Source organism: Neovison vison, chromosome 6 (genome assembly GCF_020171115.1).
Source record: "Neovison vison isolate M4711 chromosome 6, ASM_NN_V1, whole genome shotgun sequence".
NCBI lineage: Eukaryota > Metazoa > Chordata > Mammalia > Carnivora > Mustelidae > Neogale > Neogale vison.
The window spans coordinates 74,896,027-74,922,585 of record NC_058096.1 but is presented as its reverse complement, the minus strand read 5'-3'; the positions used below and the strand labels follow the sequence as shown (position 1 = coordinate 74,922,585).

The following is a 26,559-nucleotide window of genomic DNA, read 5'->3' as shown; positions in this document are numbered from 1 at the left end:
AAAGATGCAAATCAATAGAGATAGGGCAGAATATGTAAGTACCATAAGGAAGGTGCAATCTCTTATGAAGATTAAAAAAAAATATGTATGTCTGTTGAGGAGGATGACATTTCATGCTCAATGCCTGTTAAATACCGCCTTCATGATGGAGAGCCTTGGAAGGTATTTTTCTAGATGGAAATGGAAGAAGGGCATTCTGGTCAGTGAGCTACAAAGACAGAAAAGCATGGAGGCCTTTTCAGGGACCACTGGATGCAGCTGGACTAGAACAAATGGTGCAGTGAGAGTTTGTGGGCAAAGTTCAGAAAACCTGATAAATCAGGACAGGTGTTTTGTTTGGGAGGCAATAAAAGTTATTTTAGTGCTGCACTTAGGACAGGTAACTTGGACTAGAAAGAGTAGAGACCAGTGAGGAGGTATTGCGAAAGGAAAACGTGAACTTGTGTAGAGTTGCTGCACCAGGAATAGTGCTGAGGGTTTTATGTCAAAAACACTGGAATGGAAGAGTCATAAAATCTGATAAAAATGATGGAGATTTCAGTCTGAGATTTCAGAATTAATACAAATAGGAACTCAGGATAGTGATGGGGAAAAGAGAGGATAAAGGAGGAAAGACAAAAGGATGTTTAGCATCAACCACATTTAAGAAGGAGCTTGCAAAAATGAATTTTGCAGGTATTGGCAGAAACATTATAGGTGAAATTGGCTTGAGCACATTCAGGATCATTATGTTTTCTTGGTGGATTGATCCTTTTATCTTTATTAATGTCTCTCTTTGTTTCTAGCAAATTTCTTTGGTCTGAAATTTATTTGATATTTAAATATTAGATGAATATCATATTAATATGGCCACTTCTCCTTTGATTAACTTTTGTATGGCATATCTCTTTTAGGCATTTCAATTTCAACCCATCTATGTTATGTTTAAAATGAGTTTATCGTACACAGTGTATTGTTCAATTGCATTTTTTTAAATCCACCTGCCAATCTGTCTTTATTTAATATCTTTAGGTAAATTATTGCTATGACTTAAATCTGCCATCTTATTGTTTGATTTTTATTTGTTCCATATGTTTTTCATTCTTTTATTTACTTTTTCTGGATAAATGAACATTTTAAGGATTCCATTTTGATGTATTTATTTTTATTTTTTAGATTTTATTTATTTATTTGACACACGGAGAGAGAGAGCATAAGCAGGTGGAACTGCAGGGGGAACAGGAGAAGCAGGCTTCCCTACTCAGCAGGGAGCTGGACATGGGACTCGATCTCTTGATCCTGGGATCATGACCTGAACCGACTGAGCCACCCAGGCGCCCCCATTTTGATGTATTTATAATAAAGTTTTTTAAGTCTATGACTTCGTGTAGTTTTTAGTGGTTGCTCCAGGTATTACAATATACATATTTTACAATATACATAATTTACTATCATCTGCTGATATCAGTGTTTTACCACATCAAGTGACATATAGAAATCTTACTTGCATTTAGGTTCTTTTTATTTCCTACTTTTTAAACCTAATCGTCTTGAGTACTTCTGTACATGCACTAAGGATCACATCAATTATATTTTGTGGTTCCACCATCATGAAGACATAGTTGTTCATTCACTCATTCATTCATTAATTCATTCTTGCTTCATTTCTACCACTTTTAAGGCTTTTTCTGTTACATTTCTTTGTTATTTGGGGAGTCTTCTTTAACCATTTTTAAAGGGTAGGTCTTTGGGTGATTAATTCTCTTAGTTTTCCTTTGTCTGAGAAGGTCTTCATTTCCTCTTTGCTTCTGAAGGATATTTTTGCTGAATATAGAATTAAGGGTTGATAGTTATTTTCTTTTAGCACTTGAAAAATATTGTTATTTCCTTTTGGTTTTCCGTGGTTTCAATGGAAAAATCTATCCTTTGAATTCTTTTTTCCCCTCTAGATTGTTACTGTCTGGTTGCTTTTGAGAGTATTTTCTTTGTCTCTTGTTTTCAAAATTTTAATTATGAGGTACTCAGTGTGAATTTCTTTGAGTTTATCCTATTTGGCATTCACTTAGCTTTTTGGTATGTTGGTGTATGTTTTCAGTCTTTTATTTTTTTTTCACATATTTTTTCCATTCTCACTCTCCTTCTCCTCTTCTGAGACTTTGATGATATGAATGTTGGCTCTTTTATTACTACATCTCACGTCCCTGAAATTTTGCTTATCTTTTTTTTCCAATTTGTTTTCTCTCTTCAGTTTGCCTGAATTCTTATTCTGCCTTTAAGTTAATTGATTCTTCTCTCCATATATTCATTCTGCTATTGAATCCTTCCAGTGAGTTTTTAAGAATTTAAGTTACTGTATTTTCTAGGTCTGTGATTTCCATTTGGTTCCTTTTATATCTTGCCTTTTTTCAGTGAGATTTTCTGGGATGTTTCAAGGCTATCTAATTACTTGTTGAAGCATTTTTATGATTGCGACTTCAAAATTCTTATCAGATAATTCTAACATGTAAATAACCTCAGTATTGGCATCTTTTGGTTGTCTTTTCTCATTCATGCTGTGATCATCTTCATTTTTGCTATGACAAGTAATTTTTCCTTGTATCCTGGACATTTTGTCCATTTTGTTAAATTTTAAATCTTAACTGAAAGCTATTTTAGCAGTCATCCTTCCTGTTTAGATTTAGCATGAGACCCTCATCTTCTTTTGAGCCTTGTTCCATTGTTCCAATGACAATATGGTGTTTAAAATCTCTGCATGACAGGGCACCTGGGTGGCTCAGTGGGTTAAAGCTTCTGCCTTCAGTTCAGCTCATGATCCCAGTATCCTGGAATATAGCCCTGTGGGCTCTCTGCTCAGCGGGGAGCCTGCTTCCTTCTCTATCTCTGACTACTTGCGATCTCTGTCTGTCAAATAAATAAAATCTTAAAAAAAATATCTCTGCATGCCTATTTTGGACTGATTGGTTCCCCTAGTGCAAATGGTTTCCCATTGATTGCTGTAGTTAACTACTACATGGGTGGAAGGTGATCCCCCTAGCTTGGCCACCTGGTGCCTCTAGGTGGTGAGTGAGGGTTCTACCCTGAAGGATAGAGAGCCCTTCCCTGATGAGGAAGAAGCAAGAAAGAGGAGGAGGGAACTGAAAAGAGAACCGTGTGTGGTATATGTGTAGTGTACCTGGTTTTGTGTTTTGTGGTTTGTTTTTGTTTTTGTTTTTGTTTTTTAAATGTCTACTTCTAGAGGTAGTCAGCAGAGAAAGAGTAGAAAAGAACATGGTAGAGGCAATCCAAGAGAGTTTATTTGTTATTTTCTTAAAGATTTTATTTATTTATTTGACACAGAGAGAGATCACAAGTAGGCAGAGAGGCAGGCAGTTGAGGGGGAGGGGAAGCAGGCTCCCTGCTGAGCAGAGAGTCCAATGTGGGGCTTGATCCCAAGACCTTGAGACCATGACCTGAGCCAAAAGCAGAGGCTTAATCCACTGAACCACCCAGGCACTCAAGAGAGTTCATTGTTTAAGGAAAGCAAAGGAATGGCAGGAAGAAGGGATATCGCCAGGGTCCAGTGTTGTAGGGAGATTGTGGAATGTGTGAGCTAAGTGTATTAGTATTAGTGATCAGGAAGACTGTCATTTTTAGCTAGAATTGGGTTTAAGTTCATTAGAAAAAGGCACATAAAAGTAAGAATTTGATAGCAATAAAGGTTAAGGTAAGTAGGAATTATATCTTATATGGTGATTTAGAGTCTACTAGGCATTTTAATAAACTTGGCCAATTTCTAGCTGTACTAGTTCCCCGTTTGCAGTTAAGTAAACTATTGTGATTTAAAAGAGTTAAAGAGTATGGCTGTATCACTTTGACAGATTTGCTTTATGTGAAGCTTCTCGTTAAAATTAATAGTGGTTATTGAGAATATATGTAATTTGTGATTCTTCATAATTGTGTGATGTTATTGAGTGTAATACTTTTTTTTAAGATTTTATTTATTTATTTGACAGAGAGAGACACAGTGAGAGAGGGAACAGAAGCAGAGGGAGTGGGAGAAGGAGAAGCAGGTTTCCTGGGAGCCCATTGCAGGGCTCCATCCCAGGACCCTGAGATCATGACCTGAGCCAAAGGCAGCCGCTTAATGACTGAGCCACCCAGGCGCCCCTACATTTTCTTTCTTGATACCACTTTTTGTATCTTCAAAACCTTAACTTTGCAAACAAAAACTATATAAGGCATAAAATAAATGCAAAACTGAAAGCTTTTTACTTGTAAGAATACATGTTTATAGAACTTTTTTGAACATGATACTTAGCTTTTTGTTTATCTACAGCTAAACCTACTAAAATATTTGTGTGTGTATGTATATATATTTATTTAATTTTTTAAAAAGATTTTATTTATTTATTTGACAGACAGAGACCACAAGTAGGCAGAGAGGCCGGCAGAGAGAGAGAGGGGGAGGCAGGCTCCCTGCTGAGCAGAGAGCCTGATGCAGGACTTGATCCCAGGATCCTGAGATCATGACCTGGGCCAAAGGCAGAGGCTTAACCCAGTGAGCCATCCAGGTGCCCCGTATATATTTATAAGATATAATAGCCACTTGCTAAATGCCAGGCACCCTTTTAGTGCTTCACGTATGTTAACTCATTTCACAAATTCCTATCACAATCTTAAGATTTAAGTACCAGTTGCTTGTGTTTTTTTTTAAAGATTTTATTTATTTATTTATTTGACAGACCGATCACAAGTAGGCAGAGAGGCAGGCAGAGAGAGAGGAGGAAGCAGGCTCCCTACCGAGCAGAGAGCCTGATGCGGAGCTCGATCCCAGGACCCTGGGATCATGACCTGAGCCAAAGTCAGAGGCTTTAACCCACTGAGCCACCCAGGTGCCCCCCAGTTGCTTGTTTTACAGAAGAGGAAATTTAGGCTCACAGGGATTGAACAGTTTGCTCAAAAACATTAGCTAGTAAAGGTTGAGTCAGGAATCAAACCCAAGCTGCATGTCTTTAGAGTTTGTGCTATTAACCATTTTACTATACTACCTACTGTATGTCAGTCTATAGTCCTCCCAATAAAAACTCTTCTTTGAGTTCTACAAGATAACTTTTTGTTGTTGACATCATTTTCTTAATATATTGTCATTGAAAAAAATTCTGTGCCTTTCAAGGCATGTTAGGTGCAAGAAACTTACTGTAATACAATCAAAACAAGTAAAAATAAAACTAAACCAAACTGGGAATCTGGCTTCAGTCCACAGGAATCTACATAACATAATGCTGGTGGCTTAACATTTGTTTTTCAAAAAAAGTATTATTGACATGCATTAAACATAATAACCGGCACTTTTATGTCAATACTAAGTGAAATTTCTTTTTGAGGCAAGAGCTAAGCTAGAGGTATGTGGGCATAAATTGAAATATTTTCTTTGCATTTTTATTGCTCCTTAATATAATCTCAGCTTGAATGTCTTAGTAGATAGAGATTGGGTGTTGTGAGCTACAAATGTGAGGTCTTGATTTTTTCTTTTTCAAAATGTGGAAGTGGTACAGAGTGTGGAAAACAGTACGGGGTTGAGATATAGGAGCAGATCTAGCAATTTGGTGTGTAGGGAAGGCAACAAGAAAGGCACATTGAAATTAACTATTTAATTTATGATGTGACACAAGGTGGATGATATTGATGATGCAAGCTATCTGTCCCTATCAATTCAGTGAACTGTTCTTTCTAAGTAGGTACTATGTTCTGTTATTTCTAAGATAATAAAGGATTGGATAGGTCACCAGTATACAAATGTAAACATTTCACAACCTGTTACATCAGTTTTTGTGTCATCTAAATATTGTTGCTTTGTGGCAGAGTAGTTGGTATACCTTTTGACTTTGGTCTGGAACTCTAATCTTTGTTTCTATTTTGCCCCAAATTGATAAAATCCTTCTTTATATTATTTTTATAGTCTATGAAAGAGGGATTAAGTTTAGACCACTGGTTCTCAATCCTAGTTTCATCTTTTTTTTTTTTTTTAAGATTTTATTTATTTGACACAGAGAGAGAGAGACAGTAAGAGAGGGAATACTGGTAGGGTAAGTGGGAGAGGGAGAAGCAGGCTTCCTGTGCGGCGCTTGATGTGGGGCTTGATCCCAGGACCGCAGGATTATGACCTGATCAAAAGGCAGATGCTTAATGACTAAGCCACCTGCGTGCCCTCAAACCTAGTTTCATCTTTGAATCACTTTGGGCATTTTAAAAAAAATGCAGGTGACTGGCCCACACCACAAACTAATGAAATCAGAATTTCTGGGGGTGGGGTCTAATCATCCACATATTTTAAAAGCTCAGATGATTCTGATGGTAAGTCAGGATTGAGAACCTTGAATTAGATCATCTCCTAGATTTCCTCCTGGTTTCAAATTTTATGATTTTTACTTATTGGCTATATTTGCTTCTTAGGTTCAAATTGCAAACTTATTTTTTCTGGAGGTGAGAGCTCTCTCCGTAATTTGGGTTTAAAAATGTTTCTTAGCCCTTTTCTTTGGTTTCCATCAAATTAAAGAGAGAAAACCACTAGCAAATGCTATCAATGCTTTCCCTGAGTCCTGGGACTTTTTAAAGTGACAACCAGGGTGTTGGAATGACTAAATTTAATTGTGGGGTGCCTGTATTTTCTGTTCTTGCCAAGTTAACACTTTGTTACCCTCCGCTTCTCATGAATGGTTGATTAATTCAATCAGGTACTTTATTAAATAAGTCACTCCTAAAAAATTTAAACAAGCTGCTATAGCCCTATATGGAAGAGGCAATTTTTTCTAAATCTGCATTTCTTTAAAAAATCTTTTAATATAACTAAAAAAATTTAAGATACTGTTACACAGTTGTACAGAATGTAATTCCTCTTCACCTTATCCTCCCATTTTGAAAGTGATACGTGATGACTTGGAGCCATGGTATTTTTGCCTGTCTTTCTCCTAGTTAGAATATAACTCCTTGAGAACAGTTTTTTTTTTTTTTTTTGAGAACAGTTATTTTATCTTAATTCTTCTAACCTACCTCTCAAAGCTCCAAAGTTCTGGGCTGTGAAAGAGACATTCCATAAATTCTTACTCATTAAATTGACTGATACAATGCCATGCATAGCTTTAGTGTGCTCAAAATTTGCATATATATGTAAATGTACATTACATATATATGTGTGGAAAGTGTAGGAGCAATAATCCTTTGATGTTCTAGTTGCCACTTGCAAAGTGTGCTCCTGTTTGGAACCCTTTGTTCTTTGCTGTCAAGAAAGAACATCTAGCTTGTCTGGTACTGCAATTCTCAATATTTTCTAAGTAGGCTGCTATTTTAAACTGATGTTCTAGTTTTTCCTATCATTCTTTGCCCACTTTTGGTCCACCTTTTCATCCACTCGTATGTGTAATTAATCGCTAGCATGGCTATGTTGCAACAAGAGATTTGAATTGATATTGGTGAATGATTGTGTCACTGTACTTTCTCCTCAGCCTTTTAATAATGACTAGTTGATAGGTGATTCCTGATGAATGTTCTCTGGGAATGGGACTTGTCTGGTTTTTTGATCATTTTTCTAATTCCACCAAAGGAGCTTCCAATGTGATAGCATAGCAATTAGCAATTATTGAGGGTATAGACCTTAATTCCTAGATTATACTTTTAGCTTGGGTTGGGGAAGTATTTTATAAGGTGTGGCCAGGTAGAATTACTGCAAAGAGTCCATGGATTCACACATACGTATTTCTTTTCTTCAATCCATGAATTTAAAAAGGGTAATGGAAACAAGTATATGTGTTTGGTGGTGGTGGGTTGCTCATGAAATGTTTAAAGGTTACACCTAGGTGTCTGTGTCAGTTAAGCATCTGCCTTTGGCTCAAGTCATGATCCCAGAGTCCTGGGATCTAGCCCCAAGTCAGGTTCCCTGCTCAGCGGGGAATCTGCTTCTCCCCCTGGCCCCACCCGACTCATACTCTCTTTCTCTCTCTCTCACACACTTTCTCTATCTCAAATGAATAAATAAATAAATAAAACCTTTTAGAAATGTTTAAAGGTTAAACAGCAGTCTTCATACTAAAAATATTGGATGTCCTGGCTCTGAAGAGTGATGCAGGCTAAATCGAGTTCAGTCTTGTGGTTTCAATCCACATTCATTCTTTTTGGATCAGTCAGGGTGCTATTTTAATAGAGCAGGTTTATGGGAATTCTGCTATTGTTCCATGCCTTGCACTGTGCTAGGTATTTTATGATCTGAGAAGAGATCTGAAGTGTAATCCTTGCTTTTGAGGAATTAAGTTTTGTTAGGAAGTTAAGGATTTGTAAGCAGTTCTTTGGGAATTTTCCATTCTTCAGTTCTAAGAATTGAAGCTGCAAAATGATTTGGAGAAAAGGCAATTTTTACTGAAGTGTTTGCAAACTAAGATCAGTGGGATCTTGCTATAAGAGAACAAATGATTTTATTTCCCAAGGCCTAAATTAATGGTCTTCGGTGAAAAATCGAATGAATTTCTTTTCATTTCTTAAAAATAGAAAAACCTAGTTATTTTAGCTAAAGAAACCAAATGAGAAAGCATTATATGTAGTGGCCAAGATCATGGTTTTTGGTTTTGAAACCTGGGACTAAATCTCAATTTAGCCATTTGTAAGTACAGCCTACCTCATAGGATGTTCTGATGATTAATGAGATTGTGAAATCAAGGGCCAAGCACAGTGCCTGACTTGTCAGAAATCTGTCAGTAATTAAAAAAATGCACAAAGACAAAGAAGTCTAAAAATAGTGAAGAGTAAGAAGTGGTACTTAGACACTAAAACAAAAGCAACAGCACTAGAATCTTTATATTATCTTTCTTAATCCACCATACACATTTCAGTTTAATACCATAGAAAGAGGCTGATGAGAAGGACAAGAAACTGGTTTTACATGATCAAAGTGGCTGAAACTTGGTCGGCCCATTTTCCTATCAGGAGCTGGGGAAGACTGTCCAGTTAAACAACAACAACAACAACGACAAAAATTATAGAGTGTGCTTCAACTAATTCTCATTAGTTCCTATGAGGATAAATGTTGGTGGGGAACGGGAGGGTGGTTTAATTCTAAACCAAAACTTCATCTTGACTTAACCATTTCTACTGACCTTATAACCTTGTATAATTTGTTTCTAGAAAAATCTTATCCCCTAAAAGGGCAAAATGTATCCCCTAGTTTCACATGAAATTCAGAATCATCCATTAAAACTGAAGTTTAAATTAACAATTCTAGATATTCTAATCTTAATTTACAAATGCTAAAATTTCTTTAATATTTATAAAAAGAATTAGTGAAAATAACACAGTAAATAATAGGAAAAACTTACAGATTGTTGATGCTATTGGGCCATAGATGTAGCGGGTTTCATATTGAGTTGCTAGAACATCAGTGCCGATTTTTGCAACTTTGGCCTGGAGAAAAAGGAAGTTAGAGTCGGAATGATAGAAAACTATGTAAACAGTATTAATTTGTTTGGGAATCAAAAAAAGTAAATTTTACTGGTTATTTGACAACTGAAGATAAAAATAAAATCAACAGTTAAATTAGGAATTTATTTTTGGTAAGATATATTGTTATTGTGAAGAATTCTAAATGTGAAATCAGTTATATATAGTAATGTCATATCTCATTTTAGATTTCTATCCTTTCTTTTCTCTCTTCTTTTTCCCTCCCTCTTTGCCCCCCCACCCCCCGCCTTCCCTGCTTTCTTCCTTTTGTCTTTCCTTCTAAAAGTAGAAAGAAGGATTCTTTCTACTTCTTCTCATATACTTTCTGGCTGCAGATACTTGTCTCTTCCAAAGTCAGTTTCTTCTGTTTCTGCTTCCTTTGTTTTTATGGGAGCCATATTGCCAATGGACATTTTCCACACTGAATTTTAGCATGCTGAGGGAAGAAATGTGGTTGACTCTTCTTTAAAATAGTTGTTAAATTAGAGTTTCTCTTCCAACATGAATGCATTTCATGACCTTTAATATATATTAGTGTTTCATGCTATGAGAATGATTATTGGAATGAATTTTAATGGAATGTAGTCACTAACATATTACTACCCTCAATGAAGATTTTTACTTTGTATGTGTAATATATATAACCAAAAGATAAGTTTTTTCTTAATTAATTTAGTTGCTGTTTAAGAACTCTTTACTCAGAATGGTTTGTTGTGTGTATTTGTATTTTTAATCCATAATACCATTTTCCTAAGGGCAGACTGAAATTGCATTGCTGTAGATTTTCATGAACTAATCAGACTCATGGGTTCAGAATCTCAACTATATTGGCTAAATAAATGACTTTGGGCCACATATTGCTTGTATATTTTCTTTGTTGTATATATACAGATGGTTTTAATGACTGGTTCAAATCTCCGCAGCAACTGAAATTAAATGCTGTTGTGCTGAATACAATGGATGGAAATCAAAATGACAATAGTGACTTCTTTTTATTTTTAAAAATATGAGGCAGTATTGGAGCCATAGCTTTTACTGAATGTTGTTCTATTTGTCAGCCCTGCTTGGGATCTGGGACACTGAACTTTATCTGCTTTATTTCTTTTCTTTACAGCAAAAAATACCACTTTTTATGGATATTCACACTACAGGTTCTTGTCATGCACTGGAACCCATATGCATAGGTTTTATTTGTTTTAAGCCAACATGATCAAATTAGTTTTCATACAAAGGGAAAGGATGCATAGTGGATCTTCGTTCCTGAAAGACAGTATGTTCTCAGTGAGGAAACTTCACAAATATTCATAATGTTCTTTCTTTGGGTAGTAACAGAATTAATATTATTTCCAAGTTGACTAGGAGGATTAAAAATATAATGGATCTTCTTAAATATGGCATTTTAGGGACAGAAATAGACATCTTTGCTGTTCTATTAGACTTTTGGTGCTTGTGGTTTTATAATTTGTCCATGGTAAATGTTTATATAACAATCTGAGTAGTAATGGAATTCTGGTCTGGATGGCCTAGACATTTTTCTCCACTGGCTTAATCTTAGAATCACATTGAAAGATTTTGTCTCTATCTTTTTATCACATGAAAGATTAATCTAGGAATTATGACTTTTAACTCTAAAGTAAACTTTAAGATAAACTCTATTAGTTTTTTCCTTTGGTATTAAAATGTGAAATTCTTTCAATTCATGCAGTTGTTCATAGAGAAGAGTTGTTTGTGAAAGTCAGTGGCAATGTCTGTCAGTGAGTAACTGTAGGTTTTTTTTTTTTTCTACATACCAGGACCTTGTGGTTAGCTGGCAGTTTTGATGTATATCCATAGGGAAACAGTAGCATCTGGGAATAGGAGTGGAAGGTGATATAGGCCTTGATTGATTTCAGGTGGCTTCGAATGAAATCAGTGACAGCCTTGGTCTCTTTCTCGGACTCTGGTTCTGGGCCTCCATAGGTATTCATACATGGATTCTTGGTATTCGGAAAAGCTGCAGTGGACATGAGTGGATGAGATCACAGTCTGCTTCCCCTCAGAAAAGCTCCTGCCTCTTCTGATATGGACACACAAAATGTTTTAGACATTTTCATCTCCCAGGTTTATAGGCTACCTCAATGTCTCTGGTGTCATAGTCTTTGCAGACCAACTTTGTACACACAACTCAGAATGTGACAGACTCAGTCCACTGGAGTATTCTTAGCCTTGTTTATTTTGCCTCTGTTTCCCAAGATTATAAGAATAGTACACCAGAAGCAGCCCAGAGCCTGGAGCCGGATAGAACCCAGTTCCAGTTCAGAACCCAGTTCCACTCCAACTTGTTGGGGGACTGGTATGAATTACCTTTTTGGAGTTTTGAGTTTCTTCAACCCATTTCATCAGGCAGCTCTTATTTATGATAATAGCAGCTATCCCTAATTACTGTGGTAGAATAAAATTAAAAGCTAAGGTGGTATTTTCAACCAAGTTAGGTAAAGAAAAAATTTACAAATAGGGGTAGTGGTAATTTCTCCTTGAATGTATGTAATGATGAAGTCAGATTTTTGTAACAACTACAGTGTTATTTGATATAGCAGGCTTCTGCTTATCATTGCATTTCTATTAAACCTTTCAGGTATTTTGACCCAGCTGTTTCTTTTCACTAAACATCTGAAGAACTATCTGTATGCTGGTATTAACCACTGGTATTTCTCAGCTGTTATCAGATCAGAAGAGGAGGGACCTGAGACCTCTCTTCAGATTCTGAATTTTTGTGCATCTGGATTGTGCCCGAGTTTTAGCAAGCTAGATATATTAAGTAAGAGATGGTTTGATAAACACCACCACCCTGCACTTCCTCCCATATGACAAAACATTCATAATATTTCTAAAGTAGGGATGATTATCTTTTATTTTTTAGATTATAAAATTAACACTCAGGGGATACATATTTTACTGAAATAAGTCAGTGGTTTAACTGAATTTGCTGTGTGAACACTTTTTTTTTTTTAAAAGATTTTATGTATTTATTTATTTGACAGATCACAGGTAGGCAGAGAGGCAGGTGGAGAGAGAGGGAGGAAGCAGGCTCCCTGCCAAGCCGAGAGCCCGATGTGGGGCTCGATCCCGGGATCCTGGGATCATGATCTGAACCAAGGCAAAGGCTTTAATCCACTGAGCCACCCAGGTGCCCCTGAACACTCTTTTATAGCTGTTTTCCTTGAGATCAAGTGTACTACTTACAGTTCCATGAGACATTAAAATTCCTGTTGAGGTCAGTGCCGATGCATTTGGAGTTTTGGTTCTTGGAACGGTTTTTTCTCCACATGCGGTTCTGCAGGATTGAATGATTTAAGTGTTTATACTAGATCAGTTTACATTTTTCAATTTCATTTCATTTCAGAGGATCATTTCAGACCCTCTGTGCAGGTGTCCACAGCATTATTTGAAATCTGCCTAGTTAACCTGAGGCTCCTTTTTATGAAGAAAAATACATTGTTTTCCTGTAATTTATAATGTTTTCAGAAACATTGTTTTTTTTAAATTACTGTTCTAAGGCCTTGATAAAATAATTTAATTAACTTTAAGAACTGTTGATTAGTTCTTGGTACTAGAAAGTGATGAATAATGTTCTGAAATTACCTGTAATTTAAATTTTAACTTCATTACATCCTTCACCGTTTATAGATTTTGGGTATTAAACAGGCCAAATTGTGACTGTTGGAGCATAATTTTCAGAAAGAACTGAATGTGATAGTATCTGTCTGAATATTCAGTATTAATGTTATTTAGCAAAAATAGGTCAGTAAGGGATCTAGTTAAGGGACAGATAGATAACTGTGTCACTCTTTTATATATTTGTTTATTTTGATACATTTATTCCACATCAGATTCTGTTACAGATAGACTGGAATACAGTGCCTTTTGCTTTGAGATCAGTGTTCACAATGTCTTTAATTGACTTTTATTTTTTAGGTAGAATGTGCTTTTTCCATATCATATAACATACATTTCTTTTATAATTATTGCTCTTTTTCTTTTTATTCATTACTAGCTTCAGCAGCAGAAATTTCATATTATTTCAAGGACACCTATGTAACCAGGAAATCATGCTTGCCTTAGTCTGAAATTGAGATTCTTTAAAATTACATTTTTCTGAATTAGAATTAACTGGTTATTGAAACCTTAAACTTAATGCATAACAAACAGTGTGCATTAAAGTCAGTAAATACTATATTGTCCAAATGCAAACAAGAGATTATGGTCTCTTACCTGTGTCCATGACCAAATATATCCATCAACATTGAATACAGGAAGAACATAAAAATTCATTCGGTCCAGGAGTTTGGTCATAATTTTATTTTTTCCATAAGTTTTGGCTGCCTGTAAGAATAGGAAAAAATTAAGCTATTGGTGGAAAGTTCACCACTATGTGGAAAGCTGTGGCTATAATAGTAATAACTACCACCGCTTTGGCCATTTGCCCAGTGTTACATGATTTCAAACATATTTCCTCCAAATAGCATAAAAATAAGTGACCCATATAAAAGTTACTTATTCAGACTAGTGAAAATAATTGAACTGACCATTCTTTAAAGATCATTTAATTGTCAAGACTGTAGCATTCCACGTATAGTATGCAAGATATATTATATAGGAAGAACAGAGCCAAGTCAAAAATTAGACATACACCTTGATTTAAATAGATTCTACCCCTCACATCCTTTAGGTAAATAAAGATTGAGTTTGTAAGCATAGAAATATATAAATATTGGAGATGATTTATAAATTAATTATAAATAGGATTAAAGAAAAATGCTCTATTAATAAAAAAAACTCAAGCATTTAGATTGACCAATCAACTCCTTTTCTCCCAACAGATTGATATTTCTGGAATTATCTGTACTTCCTATGGCTGCCTAAAATCTCTCTCATTCTTGGAAAATGTCTTCCAGGTACATTTGTTCCAGAGCCAGGGCATTTCTTGTAGCCCTGTCACATGTATTCCTTTATAGGTTGAGTAAGGGGAACTCTTGGCCCTCAGCTGGAAGAGCTAAAACAACTGCAGGGATAAATCAGTTCTACTGGCAGATTCATTCCTAGTTAAAGCATCCATGCCCAGAGAGCCATTGTCATGCGTATCACATCAGCATGTTGTTTGCAAAAGCTGGCATGAAAGAGAAAGTTAAAAGATGGTAAGAATCAGAATAGAACAGAATGAGAGGAACAACTCATAAGCTGGATTTACCTTTAAAAAGGATGAGTTGTTTTTCCCTTGGAAAGGGAATTAAGTATGAAAATTCCAAGTGTGTGATTGACCAGTTAAAGATCTGAACAGGAACTCGGTCTGTGCTTTGAGCTCATGGAAGAAAGGCTAAGATTATAGGTTGTAATATGAAGGTAGCTTCAGATTGTCTGTACTTCAGTATAGGAGAAACCATATCATAACCTCAAAAAATTCTTTTAGTTTTGTAAACTGTCAGCTGAAATTCAAGAAGTTTGAAGGAAGGTGTCAATTTTATAAAAACCCCAACAATGAGTAAAATCCAGAGCATTTATTTCCTGACAGCTCCGAATGTGAACCCTTCCAGTTAAGTGGAATTGCACTCATTTGGAAAGGGGTGTTGCCACACAGTGAAGGGCTGGAGATTTGACAATCAAAGGAGAATTGGATGAGTGTTCCGATTCACTTACCTGATAGACAAACCACTGGCAGAATGCTGGGGAGATCCATTCTCGTGCATGAATGCCACAATCCATAAAAATAGCCTTTCTTCTTTCATCCCTTTTCCCAATCTATTTAAAAATAAACTTGAGATATTATTTTGTCACACATTGATCCTTTGTTGTCCAGTAACCCCTATGCTCAAAGCAATTCTTTTCCCTGTCTTCTGTTGAATAACTGCATATGCACATATTGTTCTCAGGGAGGACGATGGCACATATCCTTAAATGTCTATACATAATTCATAATCTATCACATAGTCTATTTTTTCAAAAAATTTTCCTAGTATCAGAGTTGCTTTTAGGGTTTTTAAAAAATCATAGTATATTGTTTTTCTTATTTTATTGTTAACATCCTTCGGTCTGAGAAATAAATTATGTGTTGTTTCTGTTTCTGCCATTTCCTTTTGTTTTTCTGGCTTCATAAATGGGACATTAAGCTTTGGGTGGAAAAGATTTTATAGTTGTGTTTGCAGCGGGGAGGAGGAACAATGGCTGGATATTTGAAGAACTATCATTTTGAGGAGAATTTAGATTTGTTTTATTTGGGTACTTAATAAATGGATGGCAATTCAGGGTAAGGAAGGACTTCTCAGTTATTAAGGGCATGTTTCAGGGAAGAGTGTCTTTGGATGTAGAAAATCCAGCAGCAGCTGAACGGTAATTGTCAGCTCCATTATAGAAGGGAATTCCCTGTCAACATAGGGTTGAAATGCCTTACATACTGTTCCAGGATCCTGTGATTCTGTGATACTTAAACTTCTCTTTTCTTCATGACATTTAATCACCAGCTTCACTGAATTTTAATGGATGGAAAACTTTTATCTACCAGGGACATGATAAACTCTTCTAATAAAGATATGGGATAAGATATTTGTCTGAGTTTGTCCATTGTGGCCCACAAATGGTTTATTCAGGGACTTTATTGGTACTACCTAAAACCGCCTATCACTTCTATATGTTCTTCAAAAAAATATAAATTTTTTTTTTAAGATTTTGTTTATTTATTTGACAGACAGAGATCACCAGTAGACAGAGAAGCAAGCAGAGAGAGAGAGAGAGAGAGAGAGAGAGAGAGGAGGAAGCAGGCTCCCTGTGGAGCAGAGAGCCCGATGCGGGGCTTGATCCCAGGACCCTGAGATCATGACCTGAGCTGAAGGCAGAGGCTTTAATCCACTGAGCCACCAGGTGCCCCCCAAAAATACAAAATTTTTATTGCCTCAGAATTCACTAGTTGGGTCACAAAGTAACTTTTAAGTTAATATTTTCCCAAAATAATAAGAATCAGTAGTTCTTGAATTATTTTTACCTTGAGAACATACAGTGGATTATCTTCAACAGTGGTTCCAATTTTAATACGAGAGACCATTTCAGGATGCTTATGCACCATTTTTTCAGTCCAAGCAATAATCTTGAGAACAAAACCAATTTTGAGGAATTAGAATAAAAAAAAAACCAGCTAAAAAAAACTAAATGAGAACAAATGTTAAGGGTTATAGTTTTTTCGTTTTGTTTTGTTTTGTTTTTTGAAAAAAAAATTTTTTTGAAGTATACTGTACCTTGTCCCAGTTATTGTATTTTGCATAACTGTGCCTGCCTGGGATATCTTCTTTAACATCAAACTGTTTCTCAATCTCCTCTTGCAGATCATGAATCAAGATTCTGTTTGACAGGGGAATGATAAAATACACATTTATTGGAGGAAAAAAAACTCAGTTATCTCTCATTTACAGAAATTTTCTCTTCCTTCTTCTCTATCTTAGATCAAGTTTGCCCTGTTTCTTCATTATTCTCTAACCATCTCTTTTAGATATGTCATGTGTCTGGCTTCAGAACTTTCCATTTGGGGCGCCTGGGTGGCTCAGTCGTTGAGTGTCTGCCTTTAGCTCAGGTCATGATCCCATGGTCCTGGGATCAAGCCCCTCCCCTCAGAGCAAGGAGCCTGCTTTTCTCTCTCCCACTCCCTCTGCTGTGTTCCCTGTCTCCCTCTGTCTCTCTCTGTCAAATAAATAAATAAAATCTTTTTTTTTTTTTTTAAACTTCCCATTTATCTAGAGCTGAATTGTTCAGTGTGGTCGTCTAACCACACATTACTATGGAGCATTTAGAATAGGGGTTGTCCAAAAAAGAGGTTGCTGTTATGTCAGATGTACACTACATTATGAAGACTTTTTATAAAAAATTATGTAAAACATCTCACTAATGAGTTTTATATTCATTATGTGTTGAAATAATATTTTGAAGTAATAATATTCGGTTATACTATATTGCTAAATGTAATTTGCCTGTTGCTTTTTAACTTTTTTAATGTGGCTACTAGAATGTTTAAAATTGCACATAGGAAAAAAAAATTGCACATAGGGCTTGCATAATACTACTGTTGCTCAGCATTGATCCTATAGTCGTTCTCCAGCATTCTTCAAACATATACACAATCACATACACGCAACACAGGTAATAGTGGATATTCTTAGGCACAAATTTACTGACCATCTCATATCACTTGATACTTAGAGAGGTGGGAGACACTTGAATAACTGTCATAGTAAGTACTTACTTATTATGTCCCAGTCATTGCTCTAAACCTTATGTATATTATGTACATTATGTACCTTATGTACATTAACTCTTCAATTGTCACATGAAATTATTATCCTCATTTTATAGATGAGAAAACTGAGACACAAAGTGTTTAAATAACAGAGCTAGCAAATAGTTTGATTTGGAGAGGGTGAGATAAGAGACAGGAAGAATTGTTGGAAGCTAATTGGGGACCCAGAACTCTTATACCTCAACCCTCTTCTCTATTTTTATCTCTATTCCTGAGTTATCTTATCTCATTTCATTGAATTCCATGGCTGTTATGGTTGCCAACATTTGTATTTCCAGTTCTGGACTCTCTCCTGAACCTCCCATGCTTCTAGCTCTTCCCCTACTTCTCCCATACCTTGTTCATCCAGCTGCCTACCTGACATTTTCACTTGAACATCCATTGTTTCTTATGGGTCAGGTCCTGCTTTACATACATTGTTTTGTTTTTATCTTATTAATATTAGCACCATTTTACAGATGGGGACATTGTTGCTTAGAAAGCTTAAATACCCATAATTTGTGTATGTTGGGGTTGGGAGTTTGAATGCAACTTTGCTTGACTTTAAGATTTATGGTTCAGAAATGCTATTCCATTTCATATGTACTCAAATATTTTTGTATGTTTTGTCTGTTTGGGGATTTTCTTTTGTGCTCCACTGGCCTGTTTTCCTACTGTTACGTAAGAACCAAACCATATTTAATTATAGTTTTAATATTGAATTTTAATGTTTAATGTAGTGTCTGTCTTCTTATTCTTGTTTCCAGGTTTTCCTGTTATTAATAAATATTTGGTCAGAATCATTTTAGAAGTGATTAGAATTATTAGAAAAATATAGGCTTTTCATTAGAACTCTATTAAATTAGAAATAAATTTGAGAAGAACCTTATTTTTTTTTGAGAAGAACCTTATTAATTATGGACCATAATAAAACTGTCTTCTTGATTCTTCAGTAAAATTTTGTATATTTTGTTTATTCATGTATTTTTATTAGTCTTGTGAGTGGCTTTTTTTCTTACTAACCATTTGAACTAGCTATTCATATAATTAAAAAAACTTACTGCTTTAGTTATACTTATCTGTTAGCCACCTTATTAGTTAAAAATGATCTTTTCACTTCTGAGAATTTTTTAGCTATGGCTTTAGGGTTTTTTTTTTAGGGGTTTGGGGTAGTTATTTCTTCTTTTTTATTAATTATTTTTATTAACATTTAATGTATTTTTTGCCCCAGGGATACAGGTTTGTGAATCATCAGGCTTACAACTTCACAGCACTCACCCTATCACTTACCCTCCCCAATATCCATAACCCAACCACCCTCTCCTGCCTCCCCTCCCTGGCAACCCTCATTTTGTTTTGTAAGATTAAGAGTCTCTTATGATTTTTCTCCCTTCTGATCCCATCTTGTTTCATTTTTTCCTTCACTACCCTCCAAATCTCCCACCCTGCCTCTCAAATTTCTTATATCAGGGAGATCATATGATAATCGTCTTTCTCTGATTAACTTATTTTGCACAGCACAATGCCCTCTAATTCCATCCACATCGTTGCAAATGGCAAGATTTCATTTTTTTGATGGCTGCATAGTATTCCATTATGTATGTATATATATATAGATAGATATCTATCTATCTATATATATTACATCTTCTTTATCCATTCATTTGTTGAGGTAGTTATTTCTTTTGTAAAAAATAATACTTTCTACTTTTTTTATTCCAATAACCATTTTTTCCCCTTGCTTTATTGCGTTGGTTAAACCTCCTGAACAATGGAAAGTAGTAATGGTGAAAGAGGGCATTCTATTTTTTTCCTGCTTTTAACAAGAAAACCAGTCTTTCACCACTACATATAATGTTGATTGCCTTTTGAGATTAATATAGTGGTATTTTTCCATATGATCAAATTATTATTGTCTGTTGATGTATAGTTGCATTGAATTTTAGTTTTAGATTCCTTAGTATGTTAAATGTAATGTTGTAATCATCAGAGATTAACAAACACCCTCACAAAAAGCTTCATTCATCTTATTTTAGATGTAATTATAGAAAGCTTATTTGATCTATAAGGAGTACATTGGACATAGGTAAAATAACTTGTAGAAAGCAGCATGCTATCATTAGGAGATAGCTAATAGCAAAAAGAGGAAAATAAACTATGTCAACAGAAGGGTTTAGCAAACACAGGGATCACTTGGTGTAAATCCAAATGACCTAACATATTTTAATAATGTGAATAGCTCTTAAGGATGTCATTCTTTTAAAGCACAGTGTGAAAATACCTGTTAGTAATGGTAATTCCTCAACCAAATTAAACTGTAGTATTTACTGTACCTTGTTTTTCAGGATAGAGAGTGATGGCTTATAATAGAAATATTTCATGAAATATTTAAAATCAAGAATTGTTTTAAGTTGTACTTGAATAGTTTCCTTATTTGGATTATCATAGTTCCAAATGACTTCTTATAAAAAAAGGCGTTACTATTGTTTATGAAATGCGTATGTATTTTCCTTCTGTTAGCAGTAAGTCCTATGTAGGAAGATACTATTTTTAAACATGCATTCTAATAATTTAGGATAGTATCATGTGCTCTTTCACCTCCATGAGCCCAACCATAAAAGGAAGTAGTGACCTGATGAAAAGAGGCTCTGTGGTCATTCTTGGATTCCAACCCCATTTTGGCTTAATACTTTATGTGATCTTCGGTGGGTTAACCCTCTCTCTCAGCCTCAGTTTACTCGCTTTTACAATGGAACCAAACATATCAGCCAGGAGTGTGGTGAGGATGAAATGATTTGAAATGTGGGAAGTGATTAGCAAGCCACAGGTATCCAATGAAGCTCATATGACAGTGAAGTTGAGTCACAAAATTGACAACCACTTCACAGACTTAACATGTCTTTAACCGGGCTTTGGTGGTATGTAGTTGTTTGACTCTGCTACCTTCAGTTTCTTAACGATAATGAACTGTGACACTGTAGCATCTACTCCACTTGTCGGTTTTTTCTTGCTGATTGACTGATCTGAGTTTGGAGACAGACGATAAATGAGGTATACTTCTAATTAGAGTTTATTTAGCACATGACACCAAGTACTACTCATGAATATTGATTCCCATTAACATTACTGACAAACACATTATTATGCACATTATATCTAATTCACTGTATGCTTGGCTTTTTGACTTATGATGAACCTGGGATTTCTCAGAAGAAAAATTATGACACCAGATTAGGAATCAACTGTGACATGTTGCCCTAAAACTCATGAAGCCTGAGAGGGTTAGAAATTATATTTTGGGTGGTCACTATAGACATAATGAATTCCTTTAATTAATTGTCCTAAGTTCTAAAAAGGATATGAGGCTTTTGCTCTACCTGCATTTATAGAAGTAGAGGAACCAAGCAAAAGAGAAATTTTATGGTCCCAGAGGTTGATTCATAACATAAAGCAGTATTAATTAGTCACAGGAAGCTCATATCTAAGAATATTTTTAGACTTACGCATATCAATTTAGCTCTTGTGGTAACAGCAGCAAAAGAAAATCATGTGAGCTAAAATACGACCTTTCCATTAAGCAGCTGCATGAGGACATCAGAATGGTGCCAGATTGTTGCTTATAGGGACTAGAGATTAAGCCTAAGGCTGGAAATTAAGAACTAGGGCCAGATGTTATTTTCATGAGCCCCTCCACTAACCAGAAGTTAGGCTTAAGCAGATGAAACCAAATTACTTTTTCCCAAATATTATTTTAGCTCTCCAAGATTTGCTTAATTTGTTGAAGAAATTCCTAAATGTAGATGAAAGGATAGATAATTATCATTGAGGATTTAATGATATAAATGACTAATGTTTGTTGAACCTTTCTTATTGCCAGGCATTCAGCACAGCCTGGTATTTATTATTTGATCTTCACATCATCTTTAATATTTGATTTGATCTTCACATCACCACTATGATGTGATGATTTTATTATTTGATCTTCACATTGTCACTATTAATTGGGTACCATTATCACCCCCAAAGGTTAGGTAGAGGTTTCCAAAGTTGACACAACTGTTAAAATGCAGATGTTGGGATTTGAACTTAGAGGGGTCTGATTTCAGTATTCCAGCCGTGAGCCATTATACAACGATGCTCCCAATGACAAGGAGTGAAATCTCTGGGAATTGCCCTCAGACCTGTAGTCTTCTTAGACTACTGAGTATTGTGCAAAGTTCTCCCCGTTGACCAGCTCTCCTAGAAGACTGTGTCACAAGCTCAGGAAGTAGGTAAGAAGCTCAGAGAAGAGACAAGATGAGTTCTTTTTTTGTCAATTTCAGGGCTCCCTCCATCTGTTGCTTTTTAAAGAGTAACAAAGAAATGGAGAATGGTATGCCAATGTATGTGACAGCCATAGGCTGTGTGTGTGTGTGTGTGTGTGTGTGTGTGAGATAGGGAAGCATGTTTTAGGGATGCGAAGTCCTTTTTATGGTGTCTTATAATCTAGAGGTCTGGATTGCCTCCCCTCTTATATGGCCACATTCCAGCAGGATAGGGGCTACTCAAAAAGTGTGAGTTCAGGTTTCCACAAGATCCCATTTGTCTGAAATTACTCCCTAACTGGGTTACCATGTATTCAACTTGGCATTAACTGACATGGACTTCCCAACATTTGTGGCACACCTCTGTGTTGGATAATAAACTTTAAGGCACTAATTTACTCACTAGGAGGGAAAGGGAGCATCTAGTGATAGCCCCTAGTTATCCTCTGTTGTAGAGTGTGTATGTGTGAATGTATGTGTGTGCACTCATATAAATACATGTATAAGTGGTCTTTCCCTCACTTGCATTAGTAAAGGAGAGGAACCAGGCAAAGGATGATTTTATTGTCCCAGCCAATCCTCATGAAACCTCTATTTTAGAGATGAAGAAAATGAGGTGAAGAGAAGTTAAGTAAATTATCATTGTTTAAATAACTAACATGTAGTTTAGATGGGACTGGACCCAGGCAGCCTCACTGAGAATCCACATTCTTATTTACTGCTTATTTACTTTATTTTAATTTAATTTAATTTTAATTTTCTTATTTACTTTACTGCTTTCCACCATGACCAACATCTCTTTGCAGTTTGTAGCAGGTATCAACATACATGTTTCATTCTTGGGCAAGTAATATATAAAAATGTAGAGCAAAAGGAAAAATGGGACAAGACATTAGGATGATTTATTTGAAATACTTATCTGATAGAACTGTGTATACATTTGGAGTATTAAATTGTGTCTGATCTTTATTAGGTAATTGGATATTAATATGAAGTGTCAGTAAGTCAGTTTGATATAGATTGGTCAGTTTGATATAGATTTCTTTTGCATTTCCCACATAATCTTATGTGCATCTTATTAAGATTTCACTTAATTTTTAAAAAAAGATTTATTTATTTATTTGACAGAGATCACAAGTAGGCAGAGAGGCAGCCAGAGCGAAATGGGGCAGGATGGGGGAAGCAGGCTCCCTGCTGAGCAGAGAGCCCGATGTAGGGCTTGATCCCAGGACCCTGGGATCTTGATTTGAGCCAAAGGCAGAGGTTTTAACCCACTGAGACACCCAGGCACCCCAAGATTTCACTTATTGTATAATTTGTTTTGCTTTATTTGTGTTGTACCATTTATATTAGTAGTTGCTTTCTGAATTACCTTTCATTAATAATTGCTTATTTTCTAATTTTAACTTTTGATCAAAGAAAAGATAATCTAAAATGTGTAAAAAAATTGGTAAAAGCACTGGGGTTTTTAACTACTGAATCTAAATATGGTGTCTGCTCCTATAGAATCAGTCCAATAGATCTACTTTTCTTTCTTTCTTTCTTTCTTTCTTTCTTTCTTTCTTTCTTTCTTTCTTTCTTTTTTTCTTTCCTTCCTTCCTTCTTTCTTTCTCTCTCTTTCTTTCTTTCTTGATTTTATTTGTTTATTTGACAGAGAGAGTACGAGCAGGGGAAATGGCAGGGAGAGGAAGAAGCAGACTCCCCACAGAGCAAGGGGAGCCCGATGTGGGACTCAGTGCCAGGACCCCAGGATCATGACCTGAGTCGAAGGCAGTCACTTAACTAACTGAGCCACCCAGGTGGCCCTTAGGTGTGCTTTTTTTAGAAGTTTATTTACAAGTCTGTTCAAGTTTGTTGGTATATAGGTATTATTTGTTTCTTAGACTTGGTCTTTTATGATTTTGTAAAAGTGTAAATAAAAATGGAGCAAACATGCTATATATATATACTTTTAAAGATTGTATTTATTTGACAGAGGGACACAGTGAGAGAGGAAACACCAGCAGGGGGAGTGGGAGAGGGAGAAGCAGGCTTCAGGCCCAAGCAGGGAGTCCCAGGCAGGGCTCCATCCCAAGACCCTGGGATCATGACCTGAGCCAAAGGCAGACACCCAATGACTGAGCCACCCAGATGCCCCTCAAACATGCTACTTTAAAATTAAATCTGGGGCACCTGGGTGGCTCAGTGGGTTAAGCCTCTGCCTTCAGCTCAGGTCATGATCTCAGGATCCTGGGATTGAGCCCTGCATTGGGCTCTCTGCTCAGCGGGGAGCCTGCTTCCTCTCTCTCTGCCTGCCTTTCTGCCTACTTATGATCTCTCTCTCTCTGTCAAATAAATAAATAAAACAAATGAAATAAGATCTGTCTTGGTAATTTAATTTTCCAAAACTTAAAAAAAGTCACACACAGATACTTTAAATAATGGTTTATATGCGCTGTCTAATGAAGGATATCTAAGTAAATTGTTGTGTCAAACCAGCTTCTTTTTTTTTTTTTTCAAACCATCTTTTTTTTTTTTTTTTAAAGATTTTATTTATTTATTTGACAGAGCGAGATCACAAGCAGGCAGAGAGGCAGGCAGAGAGAGAGGAGGAAGCAGGCTCCCCGCTGAGCAGAGAGCCCGATGTGGGCCTCGATCCCAGGACCCTGAGATCATGACCTGAGCCGAAGGCAGCAGCTTAACCACTGAGCCACCCAGGCGCCCTCAAACCATCTTCTTAATGTGGTATTTTTCAGACTGGTGCCTGGGTCCACCAGATGTTTCTGTTCTTAGAACACTTTTCTGTTACTGACTGACACCAAGTAACACATATAATTAATATGCAAATAAAATTATCTATATAATTAGTACTTGGAGAGAAGATTTAAATAGTCCTTATCTGCACAGTTCACTTTACATATTTATATTTCTGAGGAAGGTAACTATCTAATTATATGGCTTTCCCACAACTGTGGCTAATTTGGACCAATTTCTGGAAATCATGTCCTAATTAGATAAAACTAATTTTTATTGGTAGCTTAACACTTTGGTTCTTGATGTAGGTAGCAAGGAAGTATTTTGGCATAAGACAAAGTGAAAAACACACTGTATTTGTGAGAATCTGGATTTAGACCTCTGCTTGAGTCAGAATTGTTTCAGCCTAAGGGAGACATAGAGGTCCAAAGAGGAGAGAGAGGCGCTACCTGCCTAGCTATCTTCTGTCACCACGATCTGTTCTATTGTCCAAACTCATGCCAAGCAACTAGCTTTTTGTCTATATTACTAGGATATTACAGAAAACTTAATACTTTATTTTTCTGTTGCTCTTCAAATTAAACAAAAGTGACCTGCTAAAATAAATAAATAAAAAAATAAATTTATTTTAGCTTGGGCTGGATACATTTTAAGAATTAGTTGATCACAGGAATTTGGGTCAGGTCTATGCTAATGAAGTAAAATGAAGTGTATAATAATTGAGGCACATATTTAAGAAGACTGGCTGTGAAGTGAATCTAGAGACACAGGCACCGGAGAATATACAGGGGGGAGGAATGATTTCTTTTAGATGAAAGAATCAAGACCATCTGAACCTTAGTGTAAGTAGAGAGTCTCTAATATACTACTAGTTTCTGAGATCTTCTAATATACTACTAGACTCTAATATACTATTAGTTTCTGAGGTACGTTTATAAAGTGTCTTTCTAATTCTAATTTTAATGGTACAATTTATAAGAACATAGAAAAGCACATATTGATATACTAATTAGAAAGGGTTAAATGCTGATAGAAATTAATTCTGAATATGTGCTCCTCAATTATTAATTTTTACATTTGTTTCACTACCCTCTTGAAACAACAGGGAAAACAAAGACAGTTGTTAACAAAAATCACAAATAAAGCCTGCTACTTTTTAAGCCATTAAGCCATGAACAAGAATTTTTTTACTTGTCTTATATTTATCTTCCCTTAATTTCAAAAGAGTTTATATTTATTAAGGATATTGTGGCAATAAGAACACAAGCAAGCTGTGGTAAGCAGCAGTAAATCCTGCTCTGCCAAATAACATATTTTTCAGCCAGAATAAGAAGGCTTCTTTAGTTACAGCTCCATGTTGGGTAGCAGAGGCATGAAATAGCAAGTCAAAAAGAAAGAGATAGTGATTTGAATGGTGAGGGTCTCAGTGAAGGGAATTACTGGGATGACAAGGGCTGATAGAGTTAAAACAGGACCCCTCAGCCCATCAAACACATTTTGTTTTCTAGTCTGTGTGAATTTGTGAAATTCATCACTGGGCTCCCTTGTTCAGTGCCCCAGGGCCCAGACTGTGCATGGTCAATGGTTGGTGGGCAATGAATTCTAATTTTCCCTCATTTCTCTATGGGAGCACAATGATTCATTTCTGCATCTTTAGTCATTTAGAATTCACTCCTGTTGGATTTAAATCTTACTCTGTTGCATTGCTTTTGCTTTCTCTGAGGTAGAATTTCTTTCATAAAGAATTATTTATTATATATCTTATATTCCCATATCTCTGACTCAGTT

The 26,559-nt window shown here is 35.8% G+C and overlaps 1 protein-coding gene across 2 annotated transcripts in view; it reads right to left on the bottom strand.

The window, feature by feature from the left end:
* The window catches only part of CPA3 (carboxypeptidase A3), a 34,195-nt gene that overhangs the window by 4,446 nt on the left and 3,190 nt on the right, over positions 1-26,559 (bottom strand). For both annotated transcript variants that reach the window (XM_044251564.1, XM_044251563.1), the window contains exons 4-10: positions 16,704-16,806; positions 16,454-16,555; positions 15,115-15,216; positions 13,693-13,803; positions 12,664-12,754; positions 11,232-11,434; positions 9,321-9,405 (exon numbers count right to left, since the gene is read on the bottom strand). In XM_044251564.1, the coding sequence (XP_044107499.1) occupies positions 9,321-9,405; positions 11,232-11,434; positions 12,664-12,754; positions 13,693-13,803; positions 15,115-15,216; positions 16,454-16,555; positions 16,704-16,806 (797 nt within the window). The remainder of the gene's footprint in view (positions 1-9,320; positions 9,406-11,231; positions 11,435-12,663; positions 12,755-13,692; positions 13,804-15,114; positions 15,217-16,453; positions 16,556-16,703; positions 16,807-26,559) is intronic.